Source organism: Rhinolophus sinicus, chromosome 13, assembly GCF_057876585.1.
Source record: "Rhinolophus sinicus isolate RSI-liver-muscle chromosome 13, RSI-T2T, whole genome shotgun sequence".
In the NCBI taxonomy this organism is placed as follows: domain Eukaryota; kingdom Metazoa; phylum Chordata; class Mammalia; order Chiroptera; family Rhinolophidae; genus Rhinolophus; species Rhinolophus sinicus.
The window spans coordinates 22,340,592-22,367,126 of NC_142513.1; the positions used below are offsets into that span (position 1 = coordinate 22,340,592).

General features: G+C 47.8%; 1 protein-coding gene across 5 annotated transcripts; it reads right to left on the reverse strand.

Moving 5' to 3' along the window:
- Nucleotides 1-1,859: 1,859 nt before the first annotated feature.
- CCM2L (CCM2 like scaffold protein) lies at nucleotides 1,860-23,558 on the reverse strand. 5 transcript variants are annotated; one of them, XM_074318289.2, is made up of 11 exons: nucleotides 22,773-23,556; nucleotides 20,443-20,610; nucleotides 19,383-19,466; nucleotides 19,103-19,286; nucleotides 17,829-18,289; nucleotides 14,143-14,278; nucleotides 12,466-12,529; nucleotides 10,537-10,666; nucleotides 10,098-10,236; nucleotides 9,882-9,991; nucleotides 8,945-9,165 (listed from the first exon to the last, which is right to left on the reverse strand). In XM_074318289.2, exons 1-11 carry the CDS (start codon nucleotides 22,800-22,802, stop codon nucleotides 9,079-9,081), a joined length of 1,593 nt encoding a protein of 530 aa, XP_074174390.2. In that variant the 5' UTR covers nucleotides 22,803-23,556; the 3' UTR covers nucleotides 8,945-9,078. The 5 variants fall into 5 exon arrangements, with proteins under 5 accessions (XP_074174389.2, XP_074174388.2, XP_074174390.2 ...); XM_074318288.2 differs by lacking the exon at nucleotides 9,882-9,991 and having other exon boundaries at nucleotides 1,860-9,165; nucleotides 19,103-19,283; nucleotides 22,773-23,545; XM_074318287.2 differs by lacking the exon at nucleotides 9,882-9,991 and having other exon boundaries at nucleotides 1,860-9,165; nucleotides 22,773-23,536.
- Nucleotides 23,559-26,535: the final 2,977 nt, after the last annotated feature.

Genomic DNA, 26,535 nt, shown 5'->3' on the forward strand with positions numbered 1-26,535 from the left:
ATTTCAAATTCTTTGGGACCACTGTTGACTGTTCTATATTCAAAACAGGATGAGGGTTGGGGAAGAGAGCCACAATCATGATTTCAGGACTCAGATATTTCCCCTTTTATTTGCAAAGTAGCCAGTGTTCATTTCACAGCTAGACCTTCCCAGGCAGGTCACTGCTGCTCTCATTTTCCAAGAGAGGTAAATGAAAATCTGAAGTCCGGCCCTTGAGAAACTCACAAAAACCCCCAGTAGGTGTTTGGCACCCCCTTCTTAAAAAGCTCCTCCGTCCTCTATTTTCTTTAGCTCCTCCTCCCTGCCTTATTTTTCTCCAGAGGTCTTGTTACCACCAGGTACTATAGTGCATATTTATGTTACTGTTTATTGTCTCTCTCTTCTACATTTTTGCGAGTTCCATGCAGGTACTAATCTTGTGCCCATTTTACAGATGAAGAAACTGAAGCACAAGGTTTATGAACACCCAGTGAATTATAGCACTGAGGGCCAAATCCTTCATTATTTGATTAATTCTATTAATATTTCTTAAGGGCTTACTATGTGCACCTCTCTCAGGGGCTGGGACCACAAAAAAATGAACAAGATAGTCTTGACCCTCAAGCAACAGTCAATTCAAATAGGGAGATAAATACTTAAGCCAATAACTTAGATACAGAGTGGAAAAGCTGTGGCAGAGAGCGAGAGGCCCATGATATTGTAGGACCAAGTAGAAGGGACACTGATCCAGCCTGAGGTGCATCAAGCAGGATTTCTTGAAGGAGGTGATCAGCTGAAGTTTAAAAGATGCTAGTAGAAGATCATGGGAAAAGCTATTTCAAACAGAAGGGACAGCTTGACAAAGTCTTGAGGGAGGAACAGCAAACACTTCTGTGTTGTTGGTGCCTGAAGCCCTGGCCATAGACAGGAGGAAGATGAGGCTGGAAGACGGCAGTGGCAGCTGATAAAGAGCTGGGACTTTCTCATGTCAGTGACCAGGAGATTGGCCTCTGGGTGTCTTAGAAGCTAACCTATGACAGGTACCATCCTAAAGGCAGCTGACCTGATCAGGGGTGTGGAGGGTCTAGGCAGGGATGGGGATGCTGGGGGCGGGGAGAGGGGCGTGCTCCTGAGGTTGTTTTTCTGCCTCCAGCTGCATGACACCTCCAGCTGATGGGTCCCCCTGAGGCGGGGGGATGGTTCAGTTTCACAATCCTCCTCCCCTCCCCCAGTGTCCCCAGAGGCCAAGAAAAGAGGAAGTGCTTAGTGGACTTCCTCTTGGGTCTGGGTGCACTGGAGCCCAGGCAGGTGGGGGGGTGGGGGCGGGGCCGAGAGGGACCTGCCCACCGTCGGCATTCCCCGAAATAAAAAGGTCTGGGCCCCAGCCCCACCCCCATCCAGTGGTGGCCACGCTACTGCAGGGTGCACCCAGGCCTGGCAGCCAGGAGAATGGGTTCACGTCCCAGCAACTCGAACTTACTGTCTTTTCCTGGGCAAGACATCCTCTCGGAGCCTGACATCTTGACTGAAAAGGCACATCCTTACTCAGCAGTTTAAAACTGAGGCGATGTGCATGAATTAACATGGAGAGATCCCCAAGTCAGAGGTGCATAATAGTATAGAGGGTACATTCATTTTTTAAAAATAACATAGTTTTATATTTATCTATAGCTGTATGTAAATGCATAGAGAAAATTCTAGAAACTACACACCTGACAAGAACAGAGGTTGCCACTGAAAAAGAAAGGAACTTTGGGATGAGGGAGAAAGAGATGGTGACTTTTTCTCTATTTGTTTAAAAAGATTTTTTTTAAATAGACTATATTTTTACTTATGTAATAAAAATAATAATTATTATCATAAATGAGAGGATTGGTATATGTGGTTATCGAGGGCCCTTTTTCCCAAACATTTTATTGTGAAAATTTCCAAACATACAGTAAAATTGAAAGACTTTTACAAAATCCCCATACTCACCACCTACATTCTACCATTAATATAACACTTTTTTTAAAAATCAATGTCTGTCCTTCTATTCATCCATGAATTCATCTTTTAAAAATGTATTTTGAAGTAAATTATTTCAGCACACATATTATTAACTAGAGTTCAGTGTTTGTTTACAGTATTTTTAATATAACATTTACATACAATAAAGTGCACAAGATCGAGTGTTCATTTGCTAAATTTTTACAAATGCATATACATCTGTGTAACTTCAACCTCATTAAAATGTACATTTCTATCACTCTAGGAAGCTCCCCCTTGTCCTCCAGTGTATTTTAGTTGACAACATTCTATGAGTCAGCATTCAACAGGGCCAGGTATATAGTAAGTGCTCAATAAATGTTGGTTGAAGAAATAAATGAGTCTAGGAATGAATGTGCACGTGGACTGCTCCCCTCAGGGCAGGACCATGAGTTTTTCTCTTATTACACAATAAATGCATAATAAAGATTTATTGATTGTATTAGTTATATATAGCCATGGAACAAATTACCCCAAATTTAGTATCTGAAAACATTATAAACAGTTATTATCTCACACCGTTTCTATGGATCAGGAATCTGGGAGCAGCTTCGCTCAGTGGTTCTGGCTTGGAGTCTCTCATGAGGCTGCAGTCAAGGTCAGCCTGGTTTGCAGTCAACGTCAGCCTGGTTTACAGTCATCTGAAGGATTGACTGGGGCTGGAGGATCCATTTCCAAGATGACTCACACTTACGTGACTGTTGGCAGGAGGCCCCCTTCCTCACCATGTGAATCTCACTATACTGCTGCCTGAGTGCGCTCCTGACAGGATGGCTGGCTGTCCCCAGAGCGAGCGATGCAGGAGAGCAAGTCAAAACATCACATGAGTTACATGGGTCATCCCTATTCAAGGTGGGAAGGTCTACACAAGAGCATGAATACCAGGAGGCGAGACTAATTGGGGTCTTCATGGAGAGGGGTATCATTATGAATATGTATTCAATTTTTCTGAGCACTGGCTTTGTCCTGGGTGCTGTGTTGGTCTCTAAGGAGTGTAAGAATGAGTCAGAACCAGCCCTCCCCCTGCCCTTAACAAGATATGCGTGTGTGTGTGTGTGTGTGTGTGTGTGTGTGTGTGTTGGGAGTGGGGGTGGGAGGTCAGACAGACATGAAGTCAGATGGTGTGACAGAGCACAATACATATCACAATGCTACTTTTTTAAAGTTGCTTTTTTGTAATTTATATTCAGGGCACAACATTTAAGATACATCATGAAGAGAAGGTTTCTTTCCCTGCTTGTTATACAACTATACACTCCTCCAGCTCAGAGGCAACAACCGTCACTTTTTTGATATATCCTTCCAGAACTATTCCATGCATATATACCAACACATTCCCCTCCACCTTTAAACAGCAAGACAGCTCTATCCAAAGTGCATTGTTCTGCATCTTACTTTTTTTGTCTCTTACTATATCTTGGAAATAATTTCATAACAGTACATAGAGAGCTACCTCATTTTTATTTATGGCTTCATGGTATTCTATTATCTGCATGAGTTTATTTAACCAGTTCCCTATCACTGAACAGTATGTTTATTTTAATCTCTTGTTATCAGAAACAAAGCCATGATTTTTCTTGCACGTCCACCATTTCCACTTGTGTGAGTACAAATGTAGGGGAAGTTCCTGGCAGTGGAATTGTTACACCAAAGGGTCTGTGCATTTAAAATATTGATAGATATTGTTATATAGGGTTTTTACCAACTTACCCTTCACCCACAAGGTGTGAGAATGCCTGTTTCCTCATACTTTCACCCACAAGGTAAGTTATCAAACTTTCCAAACTTTGCCAGTCTAGTAATTGAAAAATGGTTTCTCAATGTAGTATTTGCATTTTTCTTATTATGAGTGAGGATGAACATCTTGTCATATATTTCAGAGTCACTTGTATTTTCTTTTCTGTGAACTGCACAATTAATTTGCCTATTTTTCTATCGGGCTATGGGTCTTCAAGATTTATTTGAATGTCCTCTTTACATATCATAGGCACTCTCTCTTTGTCTGCATGACACGCTTCAAAAACAATTTTTTTAAACAAGTTGCTTTTAGACAGAAATGAGAAGTTTCTGCAGGTCATATCATTTTTTGTGCATCACTGCAGGGCCAACCAAGGGCTAAGGGAACAGCTGTACCATGTAGAGTTCTAGAAGGCGATTCTAGGACCTAGAAGTGGGGGTGGGGGGGTGGGGTGGGCAGGGAGGAAGTTGTTAGCTCTTGCACTAGATGGAAAGGGCTGTCACCGAAGAAAGTGAAGTCTGCATTGCAGGAAGTGGGCAAGACAGGCTAGCCTGTGTCTAAGACCCTTTGCCCCTCATTTAAACTGTCTGAGTCAGAAATGAGAGGCCACATCAATGGGACTGTCAATTTCTGGTCATTTAAGCCTGATTGGGTGGTTACTGCATCCGGAAGCACCAAGTAACATTATTTAATAGTTATATGAACTCCTTGAGGCCAGGGTTCAAGTACTAAAAAAATAGTGGATGGATGGATGGATGGATGGATGGATGGATGGATCGATGGATGAATCTAATCAAAGGATTGAGAGGCTGCTGTTTTCTGAGCCAGGAGAGAGCCCTCTTCTCCTCCCTCCCCTTTGGAACCTGCTCTCTCCTCTTCCTTCCTCTTACTCCATTTAAGATGCTAAGGTCTTAGCATCTCTCATTTGGTCATCATTCCAGTCCCCTGCCCCATTCCCCAGCACCCCAGCTGTCCTCTACTCTCCAGTGAACCCTCCTCTCCAAGCAGCTAGAGTCAATTCTGGAAAATGCAAGTCCATTACATCAGTCCCATTACCAACTCTTTCTAGCCTGCCCTTAAAGGACCTTCTAAATCTGCCTACTCCTCTGGTTTCCTCTCTGATTCCCCGCCACCTCACACACCACATGATTTTCCAGCAATAATAACGGTCCCATTTGTTGAATACTTGCTATATGTACTTTTACATGGATTATTTTGTTTAAGCCTCACAGCAATATATGAGATCTATGAGGGTAATGCTATTATTATCCCCATTTTATAGATGAGAAAACCAAGACCCATAGACATTTAGGGGCTTACCCGAGGCCACCCAACTAGCAGATGTCATAGTGGCATTCAAAACTCACTCAGTCTGAGCCGGGGTGGAGCATCTAACTACTGCACTAGTGCTAACTGGTCACCAGTCTCAGAGTACGCCAGGCACCTTCGAGCAACCTGGCTTTTGCTCATTTTGGCCCTGGCTGGAGGGCTCCCCCTTTGTATTGCCTACCTGCCAAAAATCTTGCTCATCCTTCAAAGTCTTTCTCATAAGTCACCTTCTCTGCAAAACCTTTTCTGCCTTCCACAGAAAGAGCTGTTTCTCAATCTCTGATACTACAATTGAGAATTTCTGCTGTGATTACTTGGGGACCTGCCTTCCCTGTCAGGCTGGGAGCCCCCCAGTGGGCAGGGACTGTTTTGTATTTCCCTTTGGTGTCTAACACAACGTCTGGCTCAGTAGGTGCTCTGTAAATGTTTGGTGACCGAATGACTGTGGCCCCAGGACTTTTCCCCAATGCACAGTTGTGAAGCACTGCTAGGAGTCTCCAGTTGGGAGCCGAAAAGGAGTAGGAAGTCACAGGGTCTCCAAATGAGAGGGGCTTGTGTAAAGGGGAGGCTGGAGACAAGTTTCACTAACTTGACCACTTGTCCATGGGGAAGGACTGTCCCCAGGGGATCTAGCTGGTAGGGAAGTTCCATCCTTACACTTCCCCTAGAGGCCTTTGGGAATCAGCTGCCCCGCCTCCTGGTGGTTTCCCCCTCTTACATTGCCAGGAACTGAACCACGATGGGAAGCGACTCAGTCCTCATACTCAGAGCCTGGGCCCTTAGGACCTCAGTAACTAAGGTTATGTGGCTTTGGTAACAGGATAGTTCCGGGGTGGGTGGGGACTTCCTCCGGGTTGAGGGAAATTGCTCCATCGCCAGAGCTGTAGGGTAAGAACCATCCCAGTGCCTCTCAGCAGCCTTGTCACGGTGCCCTGGCTAAGACTGTGGGCAATTTCTGAGTTTGATCCTTTTGCAAAGCTCTCAGGCCTTTGAGAGGGACCTCTAGCTCTTTGACCCCTGCTCCTAGCCAACTCACTCCTCCCTCCATGACTGCCTCACTCAGGAACTTGCTAAGGCTCCCCGTATCCTCAGGTCCAAATTCTTCAGCCTGCGACCATTATATCCCAAAGGCTGGTAGACAGAAGAGCAGAGCAGGTAGGACCATGGGCTCTGGGGTTAGCCAGATAGGGGTCTAAATCCCAGCTCACTGTGTTATCTTGGGATATTCACTTCACCTCCTTGAACTCCAGGTCTCTCATCCTTAAAATGGGGATAAATATACTTTAAAACATCAAAAATAAGGATTTGTCCAATGGAATAAATTTGTTTCAAAGAAAGTACCCTAGACCAGTGGTTCTCAAAGTGTGGTCCCTGAAGGATCAGTATCCCCTGAATACTTGTTAGAAATGCAAACTCTTGGGCCTCACCCTTGCTCTATTGAGCCAGAACTTTGTGGGTGGGGTTTAGCAATCTGTGTTTTAGCAAGCCTTCCAGGAGATTCTGTTGCAAGCTAAAGTTTGAGAACCACTTCCATAGATAAACTTAACAGATGCGCAATGTACTGGGAGAAGATATCTGGAACATCAACAGCCAATTAATATTTGAAATGTATAAGATACTCCACTAAATCAACAAGAAAAAAACAGGAACCCCAATAGATAATGGGCGAAAGATCTGAACAGAAAATTCACTGAAGGGGAAGCTCAAATGCTTGACAAGTATAGGAGGAGGTTCGAATCTCAGGATTAACAGAGAAATGCAAGTTAAAACAACACTGAGATGTCACCTTACCACCCAAACTGTAGGCAAAAATTACAAAGTCAAATAACATAAAATCTGATGGAAATGTGAGAAGAGAACATCCTTCACATGTTGCTAGTGGAGCCATTCTAGCAGAATTTAGTAAAGTTTAAAACCTATATGCCTTGTTATCTATTCTACTCTTGGGTATAGAGCCCAAAGAAATTTTCACATAGCCCCATAAGGGTCATGCACCAAGATGTTCATCAGTGTTGTTTATGGTAAGAGGAAGTTGGAAACAACCTGAGTGTCCGTCACTGGGGGAATGGATGTATAAAACACGGATGCTCACCTTGGAATACTTTGTAGTCATTCGATGCAATAAGCTAGATTTTCCAATAGCAACACAGGTAGATTCTAAAAATATATTATGGAGTGAAAAAAGCAACAGAAGGAGACCCTTACCCAATACCATTCATGGAGTGTAAACACGCAAGCAAAGAATTGTGTACTTTATGTCCAGGGACATATAGCAACACATAGGAGTGGGTGCCCATGGTGGGCAGGAGGAGTGTGGGCACTGTATGGACAGAGGGGAAAACAAAGCACAACAAAACAGCAGAAGGTCCTTGCATGGACCAGTTATGATGGGATGATCATTTGCCACAAACTGAGTATGAATCAACTCTCTGGACCTGAAGCCCTAATAATAATCAGATGGTTTTTAAACTGGTAATAACAGTGCTTCCCTTTCGGTAAGTACAATATGTTGGGCCACGGAAGGCTCTGTAAAGTTTTACAAATAAATTTTAGCTCTTCTATGCGAGTCTCTGGCCTCCTCTCAGGGCTCGTTCCTTTTAGCCTCCAAGCTTTGACTCGGGCTGTGCCGAGTGCTGTCCTTATACTGACTTCTCTCCCCCACCCCCCCATATTCAGACTTTGTTGACTACATCAGACCCCCAAGATGGCTGTCTATGGAGTCTTGGGTGCTTTTCATTTGGGGTTCGAGCATGAAGCCAGGTTGTAATTGAGCTGTGAGGGGCAAGTCCTATTTCCTCTTCCCAAACTGTGCTAAGGGTCTTCTGACATCTCACTACCATCTCAGTTTCCACCCCGTTGCACACAGGGGAAAGACAGGTAAACTGAGTCAGAAAGTGTTAGACCTAGAAAGGAACAGCATTTATTGAGCGTCTATCATGTGCCAGACCCAGCACGAAAGTTTTGACCTTTGTTAATTCCCATGACCACCCTGTGAGGTAGGGGGGACCCACCTCATCTGACAGACGAGGAGATAGAGGCACAGAGGCTAGGACACTAACCAGACAGCAGACTTAGGTCTGTCTGGCTCCAAATCCAAGATCTGAACGAGCAATTTGTTTGGCGCCTTAGCGCCAGGCCTGGGATCCAGCTCACACTCCTCTGAGTCAACTTTCAGTGGAGAAAACCCTCGACTTCACAGCGATGATTCAATTCCTGCCACCAGGGGAGGGGACAGCCTTCCATTTAGAGCCTTAAGAAGGCCCTCTACACTACTTAGGACAGTCAGTTTGAGGTAACATGCAAGGAGCATCAGGAGATTCCCTCAAGTCCCTTTTCCTTTTCTAAAACTTGGTTTCTCAAGCTTAGAGTAGGAGGAACAGAAATCTCTGGGCTCTGGGAATTCTTTTGTCAGTCGGCCAGCAGGTGGAGCCCACTCATCATCCCTCCCTTGGCCTCCAGAAAGCTGCGGAGTCGGGGAAGGACGGGGTGTCCTGGGGCCGAGCCTCCAGGCTCCCGGGACAAAGGAGGACGCAGCCTCTCCCCGCCTGGCAGAGGGGCGGCTGAGTCCTGTGTGACAGTCCAGGACGTTAGGGTCTCGCCCCCGGGAGGGCATTCTCGGTACTGCAGAGACTGGGCGAGCCCCGAGGGCAGGGTCCTGGGTGTGAGGAGGGACCCTGGGGACGGAGCCCGCAGGCAAAAGTGAGTGAGACTCAGAGGTGGGATTGCGGGGCCACCCACCCCGCCCCTGCCCTCCGCCTCCGCTGCGGCCACAGGCTACAGGTAGTTGTCTTCATCTGCCTCCCCCTCGCCTGGGGAGCCCCGGGGCTCCTGGTCTGTGCTGTCGTCGTCGTCGTCTGGGGCCAGTGCCTCGATGTCGTGCGTGATGTCAGCCAGCAGCCGGTGAAATGCCTGTGCTTCGGGCCGCTGAGCCGCGCCGTCGTAGCTGCGCACCGCAGAGGCCGAGGTGGAGCTCATGCTGCGCTTGATGCGGCCGAAGCTGTCAGTCAGGATGCCACCCTCACGGATGCCCACGCCTTCCAGGAAGCCCTCAAAGTAGCCGATGTCCTGGTCCGGGATGAAGGGCCGCATCCCTGTAGGGCGGAGGAGCAGGTGACTCTTCGGGGTCCAGCCCCTTCCCCTCCCACATAAGAATCACCTTCTCTGGAGATCTGAGTTCAAATCCTGACCCTGTCACTCACTAGCTGTGTGGCCTTGCATAATACCTTCATTCTCTGAGCCATAGAAAAATGACATAACTCTAGGCACACAGTTACATACTCACTACATATTCGCTTATTATTATTATTACAATTGTTATATTCCCATTATTAGCTGTGTGAGCCTCCTTAAATAACTACTCTGAGCCTTAATTTCCTCCCCTGTAAAAACGAGATAATTACACAGGTTATTTCGGTCCGGATGTGAGGATTAAATAAGGTACTACTTAGCACATACAGAGTGCCCCATAAAAGTTGCTTGTTTTTCTTCTATCTCTACTTCTAGCTATGACTTCAGTATTTTACTTTGTTTCTCTGAGCCTCAGTTTCCTCAACTGTAAAATGGGGCAAAAATACTCTCTACTTCCTAAAACTGAGGACATTCAATGAGATGATGCTTGGCACATGATAACTGCCAAATGTATGTTAGCTTATTAATATTATTCCTGTTGTTATTTTTATTAGTCCTCCTTACTACCTGTGTGATCTTGAACAAGTTCCTTAGCCTCTCAGCCTCAGCTTCCTCGTGGGATAAGATAGGAAAAATCATTCCCTCTCCCAGCTTTGCTGTGAAGATGAAATGGCTATACCAGTGCTCTGTTCTTATTGGCTCTGTGACGGCAGGCAAGCCCCTTCCTCTCTCTGCAACTTGGTCTCCTCATATGCTCCATGGATCTCATGATCTTGGCCTTATCAGAGGCTGAAGGGATAAGGAATAAACACTCCCAGTCTGGTGCCTGACCAGGAATGTCATGGACCATGTAAGGGTCTTGGCTGACCCTTAGGGGTTGAGGCAGGGGGCTCACCAAGGAGGAGGAACTTCCGCCGGTCTCCATAGAGCTTCAGCAGGCCGGAGCAATAATCCTGGATGGGCAGCCCCAGCCGGTACTCCCGCAGCAGCAGTGCAAACTGCTGGATCTCAGGGGGCCCCAGCTTACTCCGCAACTGTGGGGACACTATTGAGATCAATCTCAGGAAGCAACCCCCACCCAACCCCTAAAAGTCCCAGAGCCCTCTCTAAGGGCATATTTGGTCCAGCCCTCCTTTGAAAATGCTAGCTGACATTAGTTTAAGCTCTTCAACAAGCTGGCCTTAGTTTACTCTCCCAACCTCATGTCTTACCCTGACCTCTGGGGTCTTATCCTTCAGTCATGTCCAGGATTGGTCATGATGCCTGAAATACCCCATGTTTGCTCCAGCCTCCAAGCCTTTGCTGGTGCAGTTTGCACTGGTGCCCCCACTCACCGTGACCATGTAATCCTGTAACTGCTCTAGGCCCAGGCCGCTGTGGTCGCTGCCGCTGCAGTGGGAGCCATGGAAAGAGGGTGTGGACGTGCCGCTGTAACATGCTTCAAATGTGTCCTGGGAGCCATTGCTACAGGGACAGGCAGAAAGTCCCTTGTGACAGGTGGAAGGTGGGAGGGCATAGCTACCAGTCCTTGGGGCCTGAGGCCTCATCCCAGGTCCCATTTTCACCTTCAAGGCCCCCCATTATCTGGCCCCTGGCTTCCTCTCACACCTCTTTTCACTCTAGTTCTCTGTGCTTAGCCCACCCTGTCTTCTCTCTTTTCCTCTAATACTCCAAGTACCTCTTCACCTCTGGGTCTTTGCACATGCTGTTCCCTTGGCCTAGGATGTCTCTCTCCCTCTATCTTTTGCTGCTTGGCTAATTTAAAAAACACATTTTTTTAAAGGAGGGCGCAGCTTACAGTGGCCCATGTGGGGATCGAACCGGCAACCCTGGTGTTATCAGCAACACACTCTAAGCAACTGAGCTCACTGGCCATCCCTGCTGAGCTAATTCTTATTTATCGTTAGATATTAAATGTCACCTTCTCAGGAAAGTTTTCCCTGATCCCCCCCAAACTGGATTAGACCCTCTGTCAAATGCGGTCACAAAGTCTATAAGTCTGCTCATGCCATGCAAGGACTTTCCAGAGCTCCCCACCAAACATCCTCTCTGACCACTCTCTCCCTCACACCCTCTGCCACAGGCACAGTGGCCTCCTGGCTGCTCCTCAAACACACCCAGCTTTATCCTGCTTCAGAATCCTTGCGATTGCTGGTCCCTATACCTGGAGCACTCCTCCTCCAGGTCTCAGTTTCTCATCATCTGAGGGGCCCTCCTGACTCCCCAGCTGAGCTCATGTCCCCAGAGCCTCTCTCTCAGCACTCTGCGCTTCTCTTTGAGTGCTTATTACCATTAATACTTATTACTATTAAATAATGGTTTCTTTGTGTCCTGTGCTAGACTGTAAACCATGCATGAGCAGGGACCTTGGTTTTCTTCATTTGCTGAATACCTACTATGTGCTAAGCACAGGTCTCGTCCTTGTTTTGTTCCCCACTATATCCCTAGCATACAGCACAGTGCCTGGCACATGGTGTGTACTCAATAAATGTTGCTTAATAAAAAGTCAACCTGCCTCCTGGTCTTTACATTGTCCCAGAACCATCTTCCATTATCTACAGGGTAGCAGTATAGCTTAGTGGGTATAGATAGATGATTGATAGATAGATAGATAGATAGATAGATAGATAGATAGATAGATAGATAGATAGATAGAGATACAGATATATAAAATCCTATATTTTCTAGTTTTGCTAGTTGTGGCTATGTGACCAAATTCTGGCCAGTGAGATGTAAGCAGAAGTCATTAGAGGATGTTTGGAGCTCTGGAATTCCAGCAATGCTCTTTAAAGAGGCCCCTGCATGCTACCATGATGGCTGGAGCTATAACCACCATCTTGAGCCATGAGGTGGCCTTGAAAATGCCCATCTTGTTTAAACCACTCTTTTTTTTGGGGGGGGGGGGGGTTTCTATTACATGGAGCCAAAACTATAGTAAACCAAAATGATTTTTTGTCATTAGCTGTGATTTTGGACTCTGCAAGCCATTGTGTCTGGATGACTGGGAGAGAATCATAGGCCAACATGGGCCCACTTCTGGGTTCTGGTTGCACCCCGGGTATCTCAGGGGTATGGATCCTATGAGCTCATCCGAGCTCAGTTTACCTCCCATCCTCAGGGCCCAGTGTCTCAGCACAGATCAAGGTGCGGTCACTTTCTCTCACTCTTTCTTGCCCAAAGGGATCTCAAAAATTCTAGAAAAGCAACCCGGGTGCTCAGGTCGGGAGGGTAAGAGTGGGGTCCCCAGCAAGGGTGGTACCCACAAGGAGCTGCAGCAGCTGAAGTCAGCGTCGTAGGCGTAAGTCCCGTCAGTTCGGCAGCTCTCACCTGGAAACAGCAGAGTGTCAGAGATGGCAAAGCAGGGACCAGCATCCCTGGCTCCTGAGGCCCCAACCCTAGCCCCCACCCTGGGGTTGGGATGATGGCTGGAGCACAAATGGCCCTGTAAGCAACTGTAAGGATGTTGTTAGTTTTTACTCTGAGTGAATTGGGCAGCTATTGGAAACTTCTGACCATGGTTCCTGCCCTTCCCCCATGACACACAGTCAACCTTTGGTGACTCACCTCCCATCTCCTGGCCCTCAACTTTCCCAGCATTGGGACAATCCCACCTTCCTGCCTACCTCATGGGGGATTTGGGTATAGCAAATGAAGGAAGAGGGGAGGGCCTATTTTGAAAACTATGTGTTTAAGATGAGACAAAAAAGAACTTTGAGAGGGAAGGAACTCAACATCTCGAAAGGAAAGAAGTACCATTTACAAAGAGCTTGCTCTGTACCTAGCCCTGGTATCCCACTGAATTCAGATACGAGCCTCACCTTCTGATCTTGGTTCACTCAGTGTCACTTCCTCAGGACACTCCCCTGGCTTCCCAGGGGAGGGCAGTTCCTCATTATAAGTTCTCATAGCATAGAGTGTGTGGTTACATTGTAATTGTGTGACTATTTCCTTATGGTCTGCCTACCTTAGCAATGCAAGGCTCATGAGGGCAGGGCCACATCTATTATAATTTTGCTCACCAGTATATCCCGGTAATTAGCTGGATCTAACACACAGTACCTACTCAATACATACGTATATGCTGAACCCACAGTTCCCACAGATGGGAGTGCCTCCAGAAGTAAAGAGCCAGCTCCTTGTTGCTGGAACTAGGCAAACAGGTACCATGTTGAAGGGGCTGTGGCTGAGGACATTCACTGAGTGGCCTTGAGGGCAGCATGGGGAGTAAAGCTGTTGCAGATAGAAGCTTTAGAATCAGACACACCTGGGTTTGAATCCTTACTCTGCCACTTACTAGCTGTGTGAACTTGAGCAATTTATTGACTACTCTGGGCCTTAACGTCATCATCTGTAAAACTGGAATCATGTCCTCAGAGAGTTATTGCATCCATTTTAAAAATACTTGAGCATCTGTGATGTCCCTGGTCCCGTGCTAGGCATAGGGACACAGTGGCTAACAGGCTGGACAAGGTTGCCATGAGGATTAAATGAGACTTGGCACATTGGCCTGTCTTGGCACATAGTTAGTGCTCAGTAAACGCCTCTATTGGTCTCATTCTCATTCCAGCCCTTGATTGCATTCAAGGATGGGTCTGGAAATGTTCGTTTTGACCTACTGTCCTAATGCTCAGTAAATAGACAATGCATGTGCTTAGGTTTCTGCAAAAACAGTGACACCAAAAACAAAAGGGAGAGAGAAAAGTTCAGCTCTGAGGGGCTCGTTCTGAATCTGACAATCAGAACACCTACAAAGAAGCTAGGTGTGAGGTAATTATGAAAAGTAACGTTTTCTTTTAACTCTATGTCAGGGGTACACTGTAATTGCATTAGAGATCAGGACCCCTAAGGGCTTTCATTAGCCCTAAGTCCTGGGGTATCCCCCCTCTCCTGGACTTTTGGAATGTTTCACAGGAGGACAGGCCAGGAGTTCAATTACTCACTGCGGCTGCAGAGCCATGGCCGTTCGGGCGTGGATGTGTAATGGTAGCCGGCCCGGTCCACACACTCGATGCTCTGGTCCCCATAGATGATCTGGAAGACCTGACAGATGAGGGCGCAGGACTCCTCGGCAGCATCCTGGCCCAGGGAGGAGGACAGAGCTCAGGCCCTCTCCAATGACCCGGATGCCCCTGCTTCCTAAAACACAGTGTGAGAAGTCTCACACACACACCTATAGAGGCCTTTAAATTGACTTTGAGGATATTTCCCATCAAAATAATATGGCTTCTCTTTGGGTCTTGGACCTCTTTATAGAACCTAGTGATGATTCTAACCCTTCTGTCCTGAAAAATGCATACATGCATCCCCAATTTCTGGGGAATTAATGGGCCCTCCTGAAGTTATCTAAAATAAATTCTAATTTATTGGTACCGTATTTCCCCGAGAATAAGACCTACCCCCAAAATAAGCCCCAGTTAAGATCGTCAGACAGACACATTTAGTACATTATGACGATGTTCCAGAAGAAGATGACATGTCTGTATTTGAATAAATGCAGATGGTTGTACATGAAAAAAATAAGACATCCCCTGAAAATACGCCCTAATGCGTCTTTTGGAGCAAAAATTAATATAAGACCCGGTCTTATTTTTGGGGAAACACGGTAGGAAGCTGAGACCCAGAGAGGTAAAGTGATTAGCCAGGACTAGAACCCAGGTCTCCTAATACCTAGTAGGTGGAGGAAAAATTAAATGTATGAAAATTTTAGGCTCAACATAGTTACTACTACCAGATCCATATTTAGACATGAGCTTCCTGGCACCCAAGGCAAAAGTGAAAGCAAGCATAAACTTCAGTCTCTGATAGAAGCAAGGAATTTAAGTTCTCGGGTGAGAGCTTTTGGAGATTGCAAATTTGAGGAAGAATTTGCCTCTTCATGTCTTCAAGTAAGAGACACAAAAAGGCCATAACTGATGAAGAGGCCATCTCCATGAAGGCATTTCCTAGTTTGTGAATCTAAAAAAAGCCCAGTGTATAAATTAAAATATAACCCTGGATAGGTATTTTGGGATGGGGGAATGTACTAATCATTAAGCCAAAATCAAGCCTTACAATAACCCTACAAAATGGACAAGAAAGAGAGGGTCCTTATTTTATAGTTAAAGACACTGAGGCTTAAAATGGTTAAATGGCTTGCCCAGGCTCATACAGCAGGCCCATGGCATTGGTTAATATTGGCACCCAGGTTTTTTGACTAACTCCTGTACCCTCCCTGGGACCACAAAGTTTCAGATAGGAGGCCAGACGCTAAGGTACTCCTGGAAAACAACTCTTTATTTATTTGTTTATTTAATTTATCTCACAAATTCTCATTTGGTCCTACTGTGTGACAGGTACTGGGCCAGGCTCTGGGGTCTCAGAGGTGAATTGGTTGAAGTCTGTACCCTACAGCTCTCACAGTCCAGTGGGATAAACAGGGCACAAACTCACTTTCCCTATGGAAAATGGATCTCCTCCTTAATCATCACTGCCACCTGCTTGGTTTCTTCTTGGCTCCCATCACAGGTATAATAAATATGATTTACTTGGTCCACTCATTCAGTACTTATTGAGTACCTATTATGTGCCAGGCACTGTTCTAGGAGCCAGAGATACCACAGTGGACCACCCAGCACTCACAGGTCTCTTGCACTCTACAAAGAGACCAGTCAGGCTGAAGTGGAGTGAATAAAGGGGAAGAGTAGAAAGATGAGGCTAGAGAGGAAATGGGGATGGTGGTTGGAAACACTATTACTGTGTTTCCCTGAAAAGAAGACCTCGTCGGACAATCAGCTCTAATGTGTCTTTTGGAGCAAAACTTAATATAAGACCCGGTATTATATTATATATTACCCAGTCTTATATTATAGTAAAATAAAACCGGGTCTTACGTATTTTTTTTTTTTTTTTTTTTTTTTTGCTCCAAAAGACATTAGAACTGATTGTCTAGGTCTTACTTTCGGGGAAACACAGTATCAGGTGGATGGCCTTATAAGCAGTTTTAAGGACATTAGCTTTTATTCTGAATGAAAAGGGAAGCTGAAAGATTTTGAACAGTGACACAGTGTGACTTAAATGCTCACAGGACTGCTCTGACCATGTAGGGGAACAGATTGTAAACAAGGGTCAAACCAGTGAGGAGTGACTGCATGATTCAGATGATAGGAGATGGGGCATGGAGCTGGGTGGGGGCAGTGTGGCGTGGGGAGAAGCAGATGGGTTTTGCTTATATTTTAAAAATAGGGCCAAAATGATTTGTTGACAGATTGGATATGGGCTGTGTGAGAGGGGAGCCAAGGATTCCTGCAAGGTTGTAGTATGAGCAACAGAAGGACAGGGCTGCCATTCATCAAGATAAGGAAGAAAAGGGAGGAGCAGGTTTAGGGGAGAAGATTGGAAGCTCAGCTTTGGATGTGTTAGGTTTGAGAAAGTCATTAGACCTTCCGATGGAGGGTTGAGTGGAGGAACATGTCTGGAGATGTGGTGAGAAATTTTGGGGGAATTCTCAGTGTTTTAAATGTCCTGAGACTAGAGATGACCTAGAAATGAGTGTAAAGGAGAGGAGAGGAGAGGATGGAGGACTATGCCTGGGGCACTCCAACCTCTAGAACCTAAAGAGAAGAAACCAGCTCCTGAGAAGGAGCAGCCAGAAGAGTAGGAAGAAAACCAAGAGAATGTGGAGAGCTGGAAACCAAATGAGAAACTGTTTCAAGGGAAAGCCAGTCAGCTCTGGAGCCTGCGTTTACTGGTCAGTGTCCATCTCTCCTTCTGGACAGGCACCATGTCTGTTTTATTCACCACAGTTTATATACAGAGAGAGTCAGGGCTCCCTGGGTCAGAGCAAAAGCTGAGAAGGGTCAGGGCTTGAAGGTGTTTGTCAGACTGTGAGCTCCCTACCAAAGGACACCAAATATGTCTTGCGTATCTCTATCCACAGCACCTAGCCCAATGCCTGGCACAAGCTGGTGCTCAGTAAATACGGCCAATGAATAAAAGCAAAGTGAATGTGGAGGATGGGTGGGGGGAGGGTAGGCAAAGCAAGAAGAACAGAAAGGCTTCTGCCTTGGGTGATGGATAGTCACCAAGAGTACAGGCTCTGAACTTCCCGGGTCCCAATGTTGAAATCACCACCTGCTTCCTGTGTGACCTTGCACAAGTTACTTAGCCTCTGGGCTAGGTTTCTTCTCTATAGAATGGGGGTGGTTGAATTATTTGCCTCTACAGGATCCTGTGAGAATGAAATAAGTTAATGCTGGTTCTGTGTCTGGCATGGGTTGGCATTCAATTCGTGCCAGTGATTAATGCCCGCATGATTGTTACTGTGGTAGTGCGGATATTTACGAGATTGGATAAGGAACAGGGTTGAAGAAGGGGTTAGATCAAGTCTGTTTTAGCTATTTTCAGTTTTCATTCCACTGGGACAGCAAGGAGGAAGTGTCCTGGAGGGGTCCAAGGTTGGCGTTCGGAAGCCTTTTGGCGTCATGGGCACACAGGAAGTACCTGAATCAATCCCAGGTAGGGCCGAAGGAGGGAGAAGGAGAGGCCAGGGTAGACCCCAGGAACCTCGTGAATGGGGTGAGAGAGCGCCGCTCACTCCGGACGTGCCCGGGAGGCAGGGCACAGGGGGACAGGGTGCCCTTGGGCTCACCCTGTTGGCCACAGCCAGGATGACGAGGTTGCAGTAGGCGTCTGGGCTGGGGTCCTGCGGGTCGAGAGGGTTGGGGCCCGGGTGGCGCCGCTCCCAGCTGCCGCCGCCGCCCGCCTGCCTCCGCTCCCAGCTGCCACCCGGCTTGCCCGCGCCGCCGCCGCCGCCACCGTGCCGCCGTTCCCAGCTGCCGCTGAACGTCTGCCGCCGCTCCCAGCTGCCGGACGCCCGGGCCCCCGCGCGCTGGCGCTCCAGGCTGCCGCCGCCGCCGCCGCCCCCAGCCCGGGCCTCGGCGCCCGCGCCGCCGCCCCACGCCATCCGCCAGTCTAGGCTGCAGATGGTGTGGCGCCGCTCGGTGGTGCCCACCCGCCGCTTCTCGGGAGCCGCGCCGGGCGGGCCCGGGTCACGCCCTGCACCGCCGGGGCTGGCGTCTACCCCGGCAGGCACTGGGTCCACACCCAGACCTAGGAGAGGCCGGGTGGCTGTCAGCGGCCAGAGCCAGCTAGGGGACCTGACCCGGCCTTCCTTAGGTCCCGTCGCGCCTGGCCCCGCCCCTGGCCTCAGGCCCCACCCCTGGCTTCAAAGTTCTGAGGCCAGACCCGCCCCCAACACCTCGACTTTACCGTCCAGCCTCGCTCCCGGCTCCACCCCTGGTTTTGGCTCCCCTACGGTAGCCGTTCCCACCCACCCTACCCTACCCCTTCTCGATGCCCCTTACGTTTGTGGGTGATGGTCGGGCTATCTCTTCCTTTGTACGCTTAACTCGGGCCCTGCGCCTGGTTTCAGGGTGCCCTCCTTGGATTCCGGCTTCCCCTCTACCTCGCGCCTGGCCTCAGGCCCCGGCACTAGTTTGCGGTGTGATCTGACCGCTCTCACCTGCTACCACAGCCCGAGCCCCGCCCCCTGAGTATGGCCCCGCCCCTAGATCAGACTCGCCCCCCTCGCCGAAGTTCCACTCTACCCTCCGAGCGCAGCAGCCACGCTTCCCTTCACCACATCTCCCTTCACCACTCCCTGCCCTGACGTCAGGTCTCTCTGGCTTCTCTACCTTTCCCAGGCTTCCTCAGGATAGTGGGACAGGCTGCCCACACTTCAAACTCAACCTTGGTCTCGGTCTTATTGCATATGGCGTGGCCTGCTCCTAGTTTCTGGGTAGGGTAGTCAGACCATTTCCATCATCCATCATTCAGCCTCAGGCCCCACCCCTGGCCCTAGGAGTCCTTTCTCTCCTCCTTCACCTCTTGGCTCTGTCCCTCTGCAGGCCCCTCCCGCTGTACCTGTCTTAAGCACCAGCAGGTGCAACGCGTCGTCCTGCAGGTAGGAGGCAGCGGCGATCTCGTGAGTGGGGATACGCAGGATGAGCTCCTCGTTGTCGCGCCAGGTGAGCAGCAGGCAGCGGGCTGACAGGCTCAGGATGCTGTCCTGCTCCGCCGTGGTCTTCAGCGGCAGCTCCTTCAGCTGCTGCAGGGGTGGGTGGGATCTCCTGAGTCCCCCAGGGCCTTGAATGGGAAGGAGAAGGGGACAAGGCCCTGCCCTCTCCCTTCCCCACAGCCTCACCCTGGCCGTGTCCAGCAGCTGCAGGAGTTCGTCCCGGCTGGAGGGGTTCAATGAGGAGGTCACCCAGGTGAGGTGGCCTAGGAACTGGAATGGAAACAGGGGTGGGGTGGGGAGAGTGGTGGAAGAAGGGCAGAGAGAAGTCACCCTGAAGCCTTGGAGGATCCTGCCCTCCTCACTGACGCAGCGCTGGTAGACTGAGATAGAAATATCTGAATTAATAATAAGAACCTGATAATAACTCTGCCGGTCATAGAAGCCAGAACAGACCTGAGAGCTTTCTGTACATTCACTCATTCATCCTCACTTTAAGGATTAGAAAACTAAGGCACAGCAAAGGTAAATAGCATGCCCAATATTATATCACTAGAAAGGGCAAAACTGGACTCCACACACCAGAGCCCACACTCACTACTAGCTTACATTGCCTGAAAACGTCATTATTTAGCTGCAACAGTAGCAAAAGTCACTATAATACCTCGAAAGGACTGACCACCTGTGAATTCCCGCTTGGCCTGAGTGGCTCTGTCCCCCCCAAGCACGTGTCAACTGATGGTGCAAGTCACTCACCCTCCTTAGGATCTTGTAACAGAAGTTAAATGGAAAGGGAAAAATGTTTTATGAAATTAGTATATAATTTTGTCAGAAAAACTATGTCCCAAATCAATAAATTAATTCTTATTAAATTCATTTATTCTTAATAACGTAATGTTATCACTTAACTTCAGTGTTATTCCATCAATATAATAATTAACTTTTTTTCATTATTTTTAGTTTTATCCTTCTTGGTGAATTTCACTAATCACACTTTTTCTCCCTTTTTTTAATTCTCTATGAAATTTAAGTCTCCAGTTTTTAAATGGATTTATTTGTTAGCTTTTCTCTCCATAGAGGGTTGCCAGATAAAATACAAGATGCCAGTTAGTTTTGAATGTCACATAAACAACAGATACTTTTTCAGTTTGTTTTTCTTTTTAGTATTTTTAGTCTCATGCAGTAGTGGAACATATATTAACGCTCTTCACCCCAAGAGTGTGCCCACCTCTTCTCATTCCACACCCACCTTGACCTCTTTCTCCAGGTAGTCACACAGCAGAATCTGGGGGTCGATGAGGTAGTCAGGGGGATAGAGGGGCATGGAGTGCAGGGGCCGGCGGCTCACACTGCTCCGAAAGGCTGCCCGGCGTGCCGCCTTGGGGAACACCAGCCTCCGGATGGGGGATACAAAGCCCTGGGGAAAGTGGGGGAATAACATTGATAACAGCAACTGAGTTTCTAGAGCACTTACCATGCTCAGGATTTCATTTACATCACCAAATTTAATTCTCACAAAGACTACAGAAGGGATACTTCCGTAATCCCCATTTTACAGGCAGAAAAACTAAGCCTCAGAGAGGGAACTAGCTGATAAGGTCACCAGCGAGTAGTGGTAAAACCAATTGCTCACCCTGGTCAGTCTGGCTCCAAAACCTCCATTCTAAACACCAAGGTGAGGTGGAGGCCCTGCCAAGACCCTGGCTGAGGCAATTACAGAAAAATACTAAGATTCCAAGTGGCTGGATGGTGGGTGCATAGGTATTTGTGAAGCTCTTCTCTGTGCTTTCCTAAAAGTTAGAAATAGTTAATAAGTACATGTAAGTATAATTCAGCAGGCATCTGCATAAAAATGGCCTGGAGCAAGGTTAAAGGTGCAAATTCCAGGGCCCCTGCTCAGCCCAGCAGAATCTAGTTCTCACAGGAAAGTTTGAGCACTACTCTAGAGCATCCAGGTCTCGGTGCGTGGTTCCTGGATGACTGCCGCCACCAGCAGCAGCACATGGGAACTTGAGAGAAATGTCTGTTCTTGCGCTCTATCTCAGACCTGGTGGATCAGAATTTGGGGGTGAGACCCAATGATCCATGTTTTAACAATGGTTCCAGGTGATTCTGATGCATCAAGTTTTAAAACCAATATTAGGGAGCCTGGGTGGGGTATATAGAAGCTCTGAGAAATGAGAACAAACGATCTCATTGGAAAGCGCATTCCAGCATGAGGCTTTAAGGCAGATGTGCACAAGCCTAGAGAAGCTGCGTGAGGTCTGCTGTGGCTGAATTATTATATCAACAAGTTAGAGCGTCCTTGATTGCCAGCTATGCAGCTGGGACTTTATCCTGTGTATGTGTGAGTGGGCTGGGGAGGTAAATGTTTTGTCTGTGACCCTGAATGGTCCTGCTCACCTCTCCAGCCTCATTTTACCCCACACTGCCCCTCACTTCTGCCCTCCAGCTACAGGGCCATCTTTCAGTTCTTCCTCCTTGCTACATTCATTCCCACCACCGGGCTTTTGCACATGCTATTCCTCTGCCTGAAGCACTCTTCCCTATCCCCTTTCCTTCCACCCATCAGATCTCAGCTCAAACTGACCAGTCTAGGGCTGAGTCCCCTAATATCCTGTCTCCCAGCACCGTGTATGGAGCATTTTATGCAATGTTGCATTAAATACTTTGTTTAAAAAATTGATAGTTGCCTCCCCCATGAGACTGTGAGCTCCAGGGAGGGAGCAGGGACCTTGCCTGGCTTTGCTCACCACTGCATCATCACCAGCACCAGGCATAGTGCCTGGCACATAATAGGTGCTCAGTAAATATCTGTAGAAGGAATGAATCCAGAGAAAACATGCACATCCATCTTGGCTCCCTTCTGAGCCCTCGTGATTCATGAGGGAGCCTTTTAGAACAGCCTGACCTACGTTTCCTGGGAAAAGAGGACTCGGCGGAGCTGAGAGTGGGAGTTGGAATCCGAGGGGCTCCCTGAACTGCAGGTGAGATGCCCAGAGAACCAAACTAGAACTTCTTAGAGTCAGGAAGGAGTGGGGACCTAAGGGGTGGAGGGAATTAGGAATTAGGCTGAGGCCTTAGGAGTGAGCTCTGGTATAAAGATGGGGAGGGGCAGACTAGACTGGAACCCAGCAGGGGAGCAGGTATGAGTCTCAAGCCGGAATAGGCAGCGTCAGCACAGAATTGCCCTGGCTGAGGTCCTTCTGTCTGGGAGAGTAGGGAGCAGAGAATGGGTCTGTTGGGTGTCAAGCTGCAGAAAGGAACCCCCAAGAACATCAGGGAAGGAGGTTGGAACTATCTCCCAAACAAATCTGTCTGGCCGGGTTTCCCTGGAAGGTGCCTGTCTGTTTATCTGACATTACGAGGGTGGCAGAAGCCACTGAGAGCAGGAGGAGACAGGTTAAGGAGTTTGGAGCCCAAATGTCTGGCTGTCCAATGGCGGGGAGGAAGATCCTCCAAATGGAAAAAAAAGCCCTACCTATGCCCTCACTGCCGAGCACCCCCACCCCAGACTTCCCATTTCCCCAGCTCTGGGGACATTTCTCTGCCCTGCATCCCTCCCCACCTCCCACCTACCTTTTTCCCTTTCTTGACTTCATATTCCATGGTGAATCGTCCCTTCTACTTCTGCCACCCTACTGGCCACCCCTTCCACTCTCTCCCCCCACACAGCTCCTTTGTTCTTTTTCCTGCCTGGTCGGAAACTCCACCAGCCCTGGAGTTCCTGCCCCTCCTGTCTGATAGTGAGCAGAGGTGGAGGCGGCTGGACGCAGCCTAGGGACCCTTCAGCTGAACAGTGGAAGCCCAGCTTGAGCAACTGACCTGAGGAGACAATCTCTAGGCCTCCAGCCAGAGGCTTGCTATTGAGGGGGCTTGGGAGTTGAATAAGGCTGGGGAAGGGTCCCCTAAATTTGGAGTCAGAAACTCCCAAATCCTACTTCTACTTCTGCCTCTGACCTGGCTGTGTGACCTTGGTAAGCCAAGTCAGTTACCCTTTCACAGCCTCACTTTCCACCTCCCACTATAAGTGGGGAGTAAATGTTGCCTCCCTTTCTAGGCTGCTGTGGTGAGAACTAAATGAAAGAGCAGGTAGAAAAATACATCATAAACTATAGAATACTGTGTCCAAGCAAGTTATGATTTAAAAAATTAATTATTACTATTAAGGAAGGCAGTATGCATGAGCTTCGGAGATAGGCTGCCTGAGGTTGACTCCTGTCTTTGCCACTTACTAGGGTTATGACCTTCGTCAGGTCCCTTAATCTCTTGTGCCTCAATTTTCCCATCTATAAAATGGGCATAATACCAGTCTGACCTCATAGTGAACTTGTAAGGATTAAATGCACTTGGAAGAGCTCCTGGCACATATGAAGTGCTTAATAAAAATTAACTATTTACTTTCCTATGTGTCTGTGTGTCCTGCGCTATTTTACTGTCTCTTGGGAGAATATTAGGGAGGTAAGGCTCCCTTTGTAGTTCTGTGCTGAGCACCTTACATATTTCATCTCACTTATTCCTCATAACATTGGGGTACCATTATTATAGCCATCATACAGACTTTAAGAACAAGCTCAGCTGCAGAGGCTGACCCAAGAAGGTCACACAGTGAATAAGAGGAGACCTGGGATTTCTGCCAGCTCTGGATCTGAAGCCAAGTTTCTTACCTCTAGGGCCAATGCACTCTGTATACCCCACCCATGACAGTTGGAAAGGTGCTGATTGACCCATCTTCCCTTTGCCATGACACCTGGGTTCCAGAGACCCACACTCTGGAACGGATTTGCTGTATGATCCAGGGCAGGCTACTTATTGTAACCCCTCTGGGCCTCAGCTTCTTCATCTTTGCAATGGGAACAATGACCCCTCAGCCTTGCCCTGCCCTCAGAGATGTGGCAAGAGAGACATCAGGCCCTGGATGAGAAAAGTGGTTGGAAATTGTGAAGTGCAGGGACCAATGCAATGCATAGGATTATTTTTTTGAAAGTGTGAGTGTGCCAGGTCAGTGCCCGTTGGAGCAAGGGTCAGAGCTCCCACTGCCTCTGCGTGTGAGGGCCACAGAAGACTCCTAGCCATCAGCTTTTCCCCTTACCTCCCTCCTTTTTCCGGGGAGGGGAAATGGCCAGCCTGCTTAGCGCAAGCTCACACAGCCACTCCCTCCTGCTTCTCTACATCCTGCCAGTCACCTCCCAGCAGCAGGAAGGGAGATCTGCATGAGCCTGTGACCAACCGGAAAAGGCCAGGATGTTGCTATCCCTGACTGTTCCTGACATCAAAACTCCCATTTAACCCCTTGAGCAAATCCCGAATTCCCACCCTCAGAGTGGCAGCAGAGAATGAAAGGTGGTCTCTTGCTCTGGCACCTCCATGACTGGCTTTTGCAAGCCTCTTCCTCTCTCTGAGCCTCAATTTCCCTATCTGTAAAATGGGGACGCTTATTATTCCTGGACTAACTCCAAACATCACTGAGCTTCTGGGCTTCTCAAGTAGGACAAGAAATGTTCTGAATGCCACTAGAAATAGCAAACTATCCATATTCTCTGCAGTGCCCACCCCAGGGCCATGAACTATTCAAGTGCTTAGTAAATGTCAGTGGAAGTAGGTGGAGGAAACAGGTGGACCTAGGTTCAAATGTGTGTGACCTTGAACAGGTAGTTCATCTCTCAGAGCCCAGAGTTCTCATGTGTCAAAAGCAGGATAATGATGGTGATGGCCTCTGAAGGCTGCTGCAGGAGTTAAATGAAAACAGTAGCATACAATGGTAACATTTATTATTAAAATTAGCTTGTGAATCATAAAACAGTTGAATAAAATAAAGTCCCTGCTCTCAAAGACAGTTGTGGCAAATAGGATTCATCTTGAGCCACTTCCAGTTGATTGGCAGGGGCTGCTTGGAGCTCTGTGTAGAGGATAAACACCAGATCTACTCCCAGAATGAAAAAAGATTGATTATCAATGCCTGCCATGGGACAGGAGAGGGGCATATGGCAGCTGGCGTATCGTTCATATGCTGACCCTGACCTGGTTAGAGAGAAAGACACATAGGCAAAGAACTCTGAAATAAGGCAAGCGACTAGTCTGGGAAGGCAGACTCGGGAGTCATTCACCACGCCCATGGTATTCAAGCCAAGCCTTGAAGGGCATATGGAAGGAAGATCTAGGCAGAGCGAACAGCTTGAGCAAACACATGGTGCCTGAGTTGCAATGCTTTTGGCTGCGAAGAATAGGCTACTTGATCAAAGGTGGATTAGACTAGGGCGGCCGGATGGCTCAGTTGGTTAGAGCATGAGCTCTTAACAGGGTTGCCGGTTCAATTCCCACATGGGCCAGTGAGCTGTGCCCTCCACAACTAGATTGAAGACAACGAGCTGCCACTGAGCTGCCGTTGGTTCCCCAATATCCCCCCCTCCAAAAAAAAGTAAATAAATAAAATAAAATTTAAAAAAATTAAAAATTAAATTAAAAAGGTGGATTAGACTATAAGGACAATTTATTATCTCTTAAGACAAGAAGTCCAATGGTGAGTGATTTCAGGACTGGTTAATTGAGCATCTCAAAAATGGCATCAAGTTCTTTACATTTTTCTGCTTTGCTGGTGGTATGGGCTGAATTATGCGTCCCCAAATTTATATGTTGAAGCACTAACACCCAGTAGTACTTCAGAATGTGACTGTTTTTGGACATAAGTTAAAATGAGACTGAAGAGTGGGTTCTAGTTTAATCTGACTGGTGTCATTTTGTTTTGTTGTTTTTTAATTTTTAATTTTTTATTATTGAGAAACAATGTTTCTCCAGGGCCCATCAGCTCCAAGTCGTCGTCCTTCAGTCTAGGTGTGGAGGGCACAGCTCAGCTCCAAGTCCAGTCGCCGTTTTCAATCTTTAGTTGCAGGGGGCACAGCCCACCATCCCATGTGGGAATTGAACTAGTAACCTTTGTTAGCTCATGCGCTAACCAACTCAGCCATCCAACTCAGCCATCCGGCCACCCCCTGGTGTCGTTTTAAGAAGAGGCAATTTGGACACACAGACACCAGGCATGCACGCACGGAGAGGAAAAAACATGTGAGGACACTGTGAGAAGGTGGCCATCTGAAAGGGAAGGCAAGAGGCCTCAGAAGAAACCAATCCTGCTGACACCTTGATCTTGGATTTCTAGCCTCCAGAATTGTGAAAAAATAAATTTCTGCTGTGTAAGTCATCCAGTCTGTGTTATTTTGTCACGGCAGCCCTAGAAAATTCACATAGCCCACAAGAGGGCTGTTGTGGCTTTAGGAGTGATACATCCGTCCTTAGCCTGCTTTTGATGTCATCAACCCTTGATGAAGCCAAGGGTTTCCCCTTC